This window comes from Gopherus flavomarginatus, chromosome 15, assembly GCF_025201925.1.
Source record: "Gopherus flavomarginatus isolate rGopFla2 chromosome 15, rGopFla2.mat.asm, whole genome shotgun sequence".
NCBI classification, from domain to species: Eukaryota; Metazoa; Chordata; order Testudines; family Testudinidae; genus Gopherus; species Gopherus flavomarginatus.
Window position 1 is genome coordinate 28,268,307 of NC_066631.1, and position 10,919 is coordinate 28,279,225.

Below are 10,919 nucleotides of genomic sequence, written 5' to 3' on the forward strand. Positions count from 1 at the left end.
CTAGTGTGTGCTGGTGGTTTGGAGCTTTGTCATGTGGACTCTCTAAGCAGACGGGGATTATTAACCACTTTCATTTCAAGCAGGTCAAGCAAGCTCAGCTGCAGCTGAAGGCAGCGGAAAGCAGGTGGAGCTCATGGCCAACTTAGCATGGGACTTTGCTACAAAAGAAGGATTTCGAGTGTTTAAAGAATGTTCAGCTGCAAAACCTTTAGCAAGACCTTACAGTACCTGGACCAGGAATGGGGCATTCTCCAGGAGAAACTATGTCACCATGGCACCTTCCTCACCAGCTCATACTTCCAAAGCTCATCTTATTCTTTCTCCTGACGGCCTTCCCAGGAGAGCCCAGGATCTTTACCACAAGCTGAGGAGATTCATGGAAATCCATGTCTATCCTGCTGAGCAGGTTCTGAGAGATCATCAGGTTTCACAGTCTAGATGGACTCCACATCCTCTTATAGAAGAGCTGAAGGTAAGTCATACTTCTGCTTAAAGTAACAATGCCTCCAAGCCTGGGTCTGTAAGATGGCACATTGACTGTAAAGCTCAGCTCCCAGGATGCCTCTGAGCCAGAGCTGTGCACTTTCCTGATCAAATAATGTATCTGCTCCTGTCAGTCCACAGATCCAATACAGTAAGAGAGGGGGAGCTGGAGTCTCATCTGGCTTGTACACCATCAGCTCAATTCTAACTGCAGAATTTGTATTATGGGTGGCAGTGACTTAAGTGGGGAACCAGCTTGACTCCCAGAGCCTAGGGAAAGTTTACAGGGCTGGGAATGAAGTCATGGAGAGAGGCAGTAAATACAGAGCCCACATCATCATGTAAACTGACTGACTACAGTTGCATTTTTCAGGGAAACATTTGTCCTGGGCATCTTCTGGTAGGTGTAGCCCCTCTATCGTGTCTCCCATCTCGTGGATATGAGCCAGCCCCTACTTCTGACCAAGTTGTCTGGGCTGCATTGGCTCAGTGACTTGCTCACTCAAAATCCTGTCTTGTGTATTAACCTGCCCATATCCCAACACAGTTCCTGACCTAATGGGCGCTGTCTTCCATTACACGTCATACTGGCTATCTCCTGAATTTGATCTCTGGAGCTGTGGAAGAAGGATTGAGGGAGGGACTTCTACAAGTACAGTGTAACTGTGATCTTCATTTTTATACAAGAGGGCCTGGGCATTAGGAGATTTGTCCTTGGGGCCTGAGTCTGAACCCACACCACATATCCCCACTGACTTTAAAGGACTTACTCCTGATTTACGCTGCTGTAATTGGGCAGAATCAAGCTCTTCAGGTCCAAATCATTCTCCAGTCCAAAGCCATCTCTCTACTATCACGCTAGTGTTTGTCCCTCTTATAGGCTGCACGTGATGTTTCCATAGACCCATAGGACTAAACTCACCCCTGGTGTAACGCCGTTGACTTCAATAGGCCAATACCAAGCTGACTCTGACGCACTATCTTTAGCTTGTCTCTTCCCCACCGCTTTGGGTGTTTGTCTGTGATGAGTGGGAAAAGCAGAATTCAGGCCTCAGCTCTTCTCAGCAGATCCCAGCATTGTTGGGTTGTCCTTCCTGCATCCATGCCCGTCGGGGGTCTCGATGGGCAGAAAGATGGCCCCTTACACCTGAGAGCAGAATTGTGCCCAAAGTGTCATGCTGTTCCATTCTTTAAGGACAAGGCAAAGTCTGAAGGACTGTGGAACCTTTTCTTACCCGTGGAGAGTGATCCAGAAGTGAAATATGGAGCAGGCCTCACAAACCAAGAGTTTTCCCATTTGTGTGAGCTCATGGGAACATCACTGTTTGCGCCCGAGGTACCTGCTTTAAGCTTCACCAAGTCATCTGGGGTGGTGGAGGGGAAAGACGCGGTCTGGGTGAGGGATTCTTAGCTAGCCCTCTGTTGCTGGAATATTTACAGGTCTATCCACTGCACTACTGCCCCCTGCACACATTTCCTCCCTCCTCTCCCAATTGCTCCTACCCTGGCACCTGGCTGCTTTGAATCTGAATGATAATGCTGCCTTTGCAGTGTTTATTTGTGCTATTTGGGAGGGTCTGTGCTGGCCAGAATGTGGCCCATTGTGCGCTATGCTAGTCAGCCCAGCACCAGCCCGATGGAATCACGTGTGCGGGTTTCCAGTATAGCATGGAGCCATTCTAGCCAGGCTCCTACAAAGGGTTTCACCCTGGCCTACATTGCCTGGGGTGTGGGGTAGGAGCCTCTTTCCTGCTCCAGTGCTCCCAGGCAGTAACAGGGCAGGATCTCACCACATACTTAAGGGACAGCTGGCTGCAGCACACACACCACCCAAGGGGGTTGCCAGTAAGGGGACTTGGCCAGCTGCTCCATAGTGTGCAGTCCCTCAATCTGTGTGTTCCCACTTAGTAGTTTAAAAGATAAGAAATAAAACCAAGCTGAATGTTAAGGTTCGAGCCTCCAGGCAGTTGCAGATCATTTAATTGAGTGAAGGAGTGTGAATGACACAATGGGTGATTTAAAATTAAAAACTTTATTTATAGTTAGTTAAAGCCAACAGGCCTTTCACTTAACCACGCTCTGCACTGACCCTCGCATTCTAGGATGGAATGATGCAGTGAGGAGGTTCTCGGGCCGCAGGTGGCCTGCTTGCCGGAACTCTGAGACCTCTGCTATAATAGAGAGTGCATTTTTCAAAATATTAACGTGATTTAAAACACTTGTGGAAACCAGTTAGGATCAAACTGTTTAAAACATGACCTGGGGTTCTGCCATAACTCATCTCTAACTGGCTTCTGAATTGGCTCACGTCACTTTACTCATATTGTACCTGGCCTTGCTTGATTATTGTCAAGCCATTTTCAGGAAATAGATTTTTGGGTCCACTTACATTTCTATGTATTATAAGAAAACATCATCTGTCTAGGCTACAGTGTGCGCTACTCCCGGGTGCATGCTGCTCCCCCTCAGCATTCTGCTGTGTGCTGGCTCGGGGACCTGTCTCTGCAATGCAGCTTCCACCCCAAGGGCAAAATCTTTGCCCTTAGCTCTGGCCTTTAGAAACCAGCGTGAGCTTGTGTCGTCTCCATTTCCTGATGCTTTGGAATGGGCTTTTGGCAGTCAGAAGTAGCTGTGCAGTTTGAGGTTGACCCACAAACTCCCTTTCTCAACAAACATGCCTCTGCTGTGCTACTGGTGCTTGGCTTCCCCCCCTCCAGATATTCAACTGCTCTGCCCCTGACACTGGGAACATGGAGGTGCTGGTTCGATATGGGACGGAAGAGCAGAAGGAACACTGGCTGCAGCCTCTGTTGGACGGGAAGATACGCTCGTGCTTTGCTATGACTGAGCCGCAGGTCAGTATCGCTGTCCAGTCAACCACACAGTGGAGTACAGTAGAACCTTGCTGATCCACGCCATATAACGGCGCTCCCCGTTCTCAGTGCTGGCAGTTGTTATACTCCCTGGCCAAGGTTTTCAAAAGTGGCTCATGATTTTGGGAGCCCAACCTGAGACCCTTCAAAGGGACCTGCTTTTTGCTCAGCAATTTCAGAAAATCACATTCGTTTAAAGTGTCTGTTGGAGGCACTCAAAATCACCAGTCACTTTCCAGTAATCTTGGCCACCACGTTTCTTAAGCTGTGCTCTTGTGCAGTTAGTGGTAATTATGAAGTGTAACAAAGTGTTTTCATTAAACTACTGTCTAGCTGTCAGACTCAACCAGCTGACTACTCGATTGGCAGAGGGGCTGGGCACCCCTTTCCAGGGAAGCTGCAGGTGCTCAGCACCACCAGGAGTCAGGCCTGGAGTCCATTGTGTGACTACCCAGCTTTGCTTTTAGAGGTGTTTGCTCACTCGGTTGTTCAGCTGAGCTGGGGTTCCCAGCCTTTGCTGTGCTGAGCTCTGCCAGCTTCAGGCAATGACTTCTTGCCTGCCAAGCCACCTGATTAGAATGTCTGAAACTTCTCTCCGGCCCCTCTGAGGCTGAGAGAAGCTAGCGGATTCGGAACTGAAAGTGTTTCTGCTTAGGTTGCTTCATCTGATGCCACCAACATCGAATCTTCAGTCATAGAAGAAAAGGGTTTCTACATTCTAAATGGGCATAAATGGTGGATTTCAGGTACATTCCAATACACACACGGTCTCCGTCACAGAGCCGTGTGATCCCTTGGCTGCCTGCTGTGGCGTGAAGCTGTCCTCTTGCATCTTGTCTCCAGGGTGCTGATCTAAAACAGCTCTTGAAAGGGACCCTGGGCCCTGACTTGCACTCAGCCCTCGCTTACGAAGGGTCAGATTCTGAACTCAGTTAAACCAGTGTAAATCCAGCGTAATTCCACTGTCTTGAATGGAGATACTGTGGGTTTACGCCAGAGTAATGGAGAGCAGAATTGCTATATGCTAAGCCAAGAGTTCAAACAGCACTGTTCTGTTTCACGTACAGTTGTGACTGTTACAGGCATTTGTGCAATAGACGCTGCCGTGACCCCCCCAATGGCCCTCTGGGAAATGCTTTTGCTGCAGCCTTCAGCTTTATGTTAAATCATTAGGAAAACATCCTCTTTTCGAATGATAAAATACAGGGCGTCTGGTGGCACATGGGGTTGCTAATGGGACAGTGAGGCTTTCACCTGTAGGCAGCCGTTCTAATCCCACCTGGGTCAGTAATGACTGCAAGCTGTTACCATCCACTGGTTGCCGGCTGTCAGATGAGTCGGGTGGTCTCGGTTCAGTTCCCAGTAGGCAGTAATGAACACCTATGTTGGCAGTTCCAGCAGAGAGGCCAAGGTCTGAATGAGCCTTGAAGAGCCTTCTCCCCTCCAGGTGGTCCCTCCGTCACAGGGATGGGTGGGGTGATGTGGGAAAGCTTGAATTTGCCTAGTAATTCCACAGTAATTGTGGATAAAGGACTTCAGAGCCTTTATCAGAGCCCGGAGTTCTCACGCCAGCTCTCATCTCTTCTGTTAACTCTTGAAACAAACTATCAAACCAAATAACCAGGTCCTGAATTAGCTACAGCTAAAATGGCTGGATTTGCTCTGCTCTCTTAAATGGCTAAGTCAGAATTGGACACAGGCACCAAATTCACCCCAATGTGCCTTCGCTGCAATCAGTGATGTTTCCCTGCGGATTGATTGGGTCTGAGGTTTACAGCACCAGTCAGTCTAGTTCTCATTGTGTCTTTTCCTGGCAGGGGCTCTGGATCCTCGTTGCCAGCTCTGTGTGTTTATGGGGAAGACCAACCCTGAAGCCCAGCGCCACAAACAACAGTCAATGCTCTTAGTTCCCATGGACACTCCAGGCATAACAGTCACCAGGCCTCTCAGTGTGTTTGGTGAAGAAGATCCCCCAGGTGAGGCAAGGAGCTAGCTCAGTTTGTAACTGACATGCCTTGACAGCTCTGCTTTGTCCACTGAATTATTCTGGTTTTGAAAGGGCTCATGTTGTGGGCACCTCTGATACACTGGCCCTAGCTTCTGTGGGACCACACTGTGCCTTGCCTCTCCATATCATATGGGCATTACTGTCCTGTGGATCAGGGACCTGGGGCCCAGAACAGGGAAATAACTTGCCTGAGGTCACATGGGGTGGTGGCAGAGCTGGGACTAGAACCTAGGTCTCCTGACTCCATTCTTTACGTCACTCACGCACTCTTCCGTTGTCCCTGGTACATAGTCGAGCAGGGTTGTCTATTATCCAGAGCAGGGGACTGGGAGTCAGGACTCCTGGGTCCTCTTCCCAGTTCTGCCACTGACTCACAGTGGGCAAATCACATGACCTCTTTGTGCCTCAGTTCAATAACACCTGCCTCCCAAGGCGTCAGTGCAGGTTACTGACCGTGTAAGGCTCGGGAGTGAAAGGTGTAGTAGAAACAGGCAGCCCAGTGGTATGAGAAATAATCATTCATGGAGTATGTTATGATGCTACTTCCTTTTAAAGCAAACACTGGAATCCTGGGGCTACATTCCCTGCTACAGCCTGTAGCACATTGTTAAAACATCCCAGTGACATTAACATCACATTGTATTTAATTACTTAATTAGTTTTTTCAGCCAAAAAACCCTATAGAGGATCTTTTGAGCTGTTGAGTCTTTAAGTGACGTTTCCTGGCTCTTTGACAAAGAGAAACCACAGCAAACCCTGTATTTCAGTCAATTTAGCATTGGACATGCTTTCTAGTGCACAGTCTGTGCATGCGGAATTACAGAAAGTGGCTGTGGTTGGGGGAGCTGGGAATAACAAGGAATTGGCTGGCTCTGATGATGGGAGCTGGAAAGTGCTGATAACAGAACGGGGAGAAGCCTCCCATCAACCTTTCTGCCTTGGCTTTGACTTTTTTTTTGTTCAAGCTCTGGAAAGAAACCAGCAGACCTCAACGTTTGTTAATCCTGATGAGAATCCGAGTTAGTAGCTCACTTGCCTGCTCCTGGCGGGTGAGAGACCATTTCGGAGCTGCATGGGCTCTGGAAGAGCCAGGAACAGAGGAATGGGAAGAAATTCAAACTTCCTGCATGCGGGGATGTATCCAGTGAGTGACGCTGCTGAGCTTGTGCATTCTGTCCCTCCCTTTGCAGCTGGCCATGGGGAGATCTTATTTGAAAATGTGCGAGTGCCCAAAGAAAATATACTGCTGGGACCTGGCCGAGGCTTTGAAATTGCACAAGGGAGACTAGGGCCCGGACGGATCCACCACTGCATGAGGCTCGTTGGCTATTCCGAAAGGGCGCTGGCGCTCATGAAGGAGCGAGTGAGTATTGCTGCAGGTTCGACGGGGTTCCTGTCTCCTCAGTTATCTTATGCAACTGCATTCCAAGTGCTGCCTTATCTGCATTTCAGTCTGATTGGCTCTAGCATCATATTTCTCAGCAGACTGTCACTGTAGTGTATAAACACCTTTAATCCATTTTAGCAGCATATCTTCCTGACACCCACAGCGCCATGGGTAGCAGGAAACAGTCCACTTATCCAGCCTGGCATACAGAATCAAATCCCCACCCTTGTGAATTCAGCCCGTAGCACTGTATGTTAGAAGCCAAACTACAGTGAGTTATTTGTGGAGTCCTTAGATCTCTAGCAGGGGTGAGAGTTCAGATCAATAAAATATTTCACAAGAACAGCCTCACGAGAGCAAGACACCTGACCAAATGGGTTTCCCCGCCTGACTGAGTACTCCATGGACAAAGGGCTGTTTCACTCCATTGCTTCCCTTTTTCTCATGGGTGGGGAGTTTCTCTCGTGATTAGAGAAATCGCCTGCCCCTGTTTGCAGCTCTGTTCAGCCAAATAAGGCCCCCAGTACAGTCTGAATCTTCCTCCTTCCATTTCCTCCTAAGGGTCGAACTCTTCTGCTTTCCCTAGCGGATTCCCTCCTTAGTTGTCTCCAACATCTGGGCCCTTTCCATGTCAGTTCAGAGTGTGCTCAGAACAGCAACTAACCAGGCAATTCATATCCCTGGGATGAAGCCCAGCAACATCCTCGGATACTCCCTGGCCAATAGGCAATCGGATCCTGACGCTGGCACCAGAACCATTGTGGTCACCCAAATCTTCCTTTTTAAACACATTCTCAGGCTCTCCACTATTCCATCCCTCTGTTACACCCCATGCTGCTTCAGTATAGCACAGGGAGGAGAGGTAGCTGAGCCAGGTGGATCCTGAGAGTCTGGGAATCAGCAGGACAGTTAAAATCTAATTGCAGGCTTTTGTGAGATGTCTTAATGCACGTAGTTTGAAGGCAGCTTTCAGTACCACTCCTGAGTGCTTCACTACCGATCCTACCTTCCAAGCATATCTGCCTGTGTTAAGCGGACACTGAGAAGGAAGGGGATATACTTTCAAAGTCTCTCTGTTTCTAGAAGGGTGGGGTTCCCTGAGCACTCAAAACTCTCCTCTTTCCACTTTTGTACGAGGGACATTACTTGCTTCTTCCCCTTTTTCCTTCCCTTGCTCAGAATCTGCCTGAATTTCTCCCCCACCTTTATTAGCTTGGAGCGGTAATGGCAGAGGTCAGTTTGTCCCTCTGCATTTTCTCTCCTGTGCAGGCAAAGGGAGTGTTACACAGTGGACCTGCAGCTGTACCACCCTGGCCTATGATCACATTGGTGCTCACGAGCTAAATAGAGTAGGACCTAGTCAATACTTGGATGGCAGAGCAGCCAGGAACGTTGCAGGGAATGGGGCTGGGCCCTCTGTCAGCAAGGAATCAACACTAGGGGGTGCTGTGCTGCTTTTTGGGGATCTGGAAACGTGAGATTCTGACTGCTATTGCACTCTTGGAAGGACTTGAATCCTGAGTCCTGGTTAATTCCATTTTAGGCAGGGTGTCAGTTACCCTTCTAAACAATTCCCCAGGCAATCTGATACAGCATTCTTCACTTCCTGTTCCACCTGCCATGTAGTGTCACTGTGCCCTGTCAGACAGCAGCCACATAGCACCCCAGCAATGGATGAAGTGGGTCCCCGTCTAGTTTGCAGGGGCAGTCAGGATGAAAGCTTCTCTGCAGATGTAAAATATTATCACAAGCAAAAATAGCTCTCTAAGCTCAAGGCCCTTAGCCTTCTGTGTGCCTATTGCAGGTGACGTCTCGTGTGGCCTTTGGGAAACCCCTAGCTGAACAGGGCACTATCCTGGAAGACATTGCCAAGTCCCGCGCTGAGATTGAGCAGGCCCGGCTTCTTGTCCTGAAGGCTGCCCTCCTCATGGATACAGCTGGCAACAAGGTGTGTGGCTGGGGCCCTCCGGGGGCTAACAGTACCAGCCTGAGTAAGTGCACAGTGAGGACTGCAGCGCTCGGCCCAGTGTGCTTAGCTTGTCTGGTCCCTGTGGGGGAGTTCTAATGCTTAATCTTTTCCTCCCCAGAGGCCTCAGCAAAAATATAGCTTAAAAAGTGAGCTTGGATGTTGGTGCCCATCAGCATTATGAGCAGTCTGTGTTCGAGAGAGGCCCAGGACTGGGATAGCAGGGGGGCTGCAGGCCTAGCCCAGGACCATTGTTTTGGGGAGACCAGAATGGGAATAGCAGGGGCTGCAAGCCAGGACTGAGGAGGGTTCACCAAGCTAGATGGATCTGATGTGTTTGATCCTGTTTCTATACAGGCAGCTGCTCTAGAGATCGCCATGATCAAAATGGTGGCTCCATTGATGGCTCTGCGGGTTATTGATCGTGCTATCCAGGTGAGCGGGGAATGGTGCACTTGTCATTCATTTCTCTCCCATTCCAGAAGGTTAGAGTTTAGCCCAAACAAAGCGAGCAGTTGCTTGGAGCCCCAAGGTTCTTCTGCTTTCAGTCAACTCCTGCAACTTACGAGTTAGTCCTATCCTCGCCTCCTGGGATGAGGAAACTGCTGCCAGACCTCTTCCTCCTAGACATGATCCCTCTAGGTCAGGACTTAGGCACATTAGCAGGGGCTGGTGTGGGGCAAACTTGTCCTGCTGTTGCCTGTGCACTGTTCCTATTCTATGGAGAACCTTCTTCTAGCACTAAATTCACGTGAAACCATGTGATAGGAAGCAAGCTCCTCAGACCCGTGGAGTTTGCCTTCCTGCTTCTACAGTTCGAAGCATCCCTGCTTTGCTCTGCTGCTGCCATCATGGCATTGTCCTGCCCTTTTCACACCTCCCATGGGTTTGTTGCAGGCCTTTGGAGCAGCAGGTCTCAGTAACGATTACCCACTGGCACAGTTCTTTGCCTGGGCGCGAGCCCTGCGTCTCGCCGACGGACCCGATGAAGTTCACAGGACAGCAGTCGCTAAATTGGAGCTGAAACGCTAGCCCTGGCCCGCTGTGAAAAAGAACCACTAGGAGGCAGAAGAGGAATCTCCCAGCTGCCGCCTTGGGATGTGTAAATGTGAGGGGGGGTCCTCTGATTAACACAGGGTGTTTGTGGGTGGCAATAGCTTTCATTTCAATGTCCTTGCAGATTGCCAGAGGCCGTGGGGCAGAGGCAATGTGCTCCCCAGTTGGCTTTAATGCTGGGCTCATTTGGTGCAGAAAATGTGTCCTAGAGCCACACAGTGGCCTTGCTCCAGGCTGCGATGAGGCTGGCTGCACACCCCTGTGAGTCCCAGCCCTGCTCTCAGGCTTCTGGGCTAGCAAGTGGTCAGCTTTCAGGGCTGGAGAGGAAAGTCTTGTCACCCAGCAGCAGCCCCTCCAGGGGCCTGCTCTGGAAAGACTTATTGACTTCAGTGGGCATTAGCTCAGGCCCCGGTTGGCTGAGGTGCTGACTGGTTCGAAGGGAATCCTGCTCCTCGGAAGGGACAGATGCCCAGGCTGGGGTGAAGTGAGGAGGGGAATTGGGTGGCTCTTGAGGACCCTGCCAAGGAAGTTGAGCTCTAGTTCTGTGATTTGTTATGTTTGGGGCGTGGGGGTTGCCCTTTGCCACCTGAATACACTTGTTCACACTTCTGTAATTCATATCACTCTGCAGAGAGAAAAGAATCATGGAAGGAATTGCGCTGATTTCTGTGCCACTCATTAGTAACATCGGATCAAATCAGAATAAAAATAATGGACCCACTTCCTTGTGTGTGCCTCACCTGATGCTGCAATTGTTTAATCATTTTTCCAGAATGTTTTATACCTTCTCCCCTCCCCAGGAATGATCAGTTCTGACAAATGGAGAGATGCTCGTAAGCACGGTTGGTTTCCCTTTTGGGTGGTCTTGAGTGATCCTGAAGAGACAAAGCGTCTGTGCACGCTGCAGCTGGGCGAGCGCGTTGCAGCAGTATGGATGTTGCAGTGTGGTGGCAACTTGGGTTTCGACTTGGGTGGCTAGCCAGAGACTCGCTCCCAGCTGCAGGGCCCATTGCAGCTCACATACAGCTCTGGTCTGAAATGTGCTGACCAGGATCCCAGAGTATCATGTGAACACGAACGCCCCCATCTGGTCACTGAGGAGTATAAAGGAAACCTGGTCAGAGCTGCTTCTAACCAGGGTTTCTG

At 49.9% G+C, this 10,919-nt stretch overlaps 1 protein-coding gene across 5 annotated transcripts in view; it reads left to right on the forward strand.

Annotated features, from left to right (window-relative positions):
• The window catches only part of ACAD10 (acyl-CoA dehydrogenase family member 10), a 30,186-nt gene extending 20,214 nt beyond the window's left edge, over positions 1-9,972 (forward strand). For 3 of the 5 annotated variants that reach the window (XM_050924569.1, XM_050924568.1, XM_050924573.1), the window contains exons 13-21: positions 81-472; positions 1,679-1,819; positions 3,201-3,338; positions 4,012-4,102; positions 5,174-5,332; positions 6,555-6,727; positions 8,556-8,699; positions 9,075-9,152; positions 9,615-9,972. In XM_050924569.1, coding sequence (XP_050780526.1) covers positions 81-472; positions 1,679-1,819; positions 3,201-3,338; positions 4,012-4,102; positions 5,174-5,332; positions 6,555-6,727; positions 8,556-8,699; positions 9,075-9,152; positions 9,615-9,749 — 1,451 coding nt within the window. In that variant the 3' untranslated portion in view covers positions 9,750-9,972. Of the gene's footprint in view, positions 1-80; positions 473-1,678; positions 1,820-3,200; positions 3,339-4,011; positions 4,103-5,173; positions 5,333-6,554; positions 6,728-8,555; positions 8,743-9,074; positions 9,153-9,614 lie in introns of all 5 variants that reach the window. The other 2 variants (XM_050924571.1, XM_050924570.1) reach the window with 2 other exon arrangements.
• Positions 9,973-10,919: the final 947 nt, after the last annotated feature.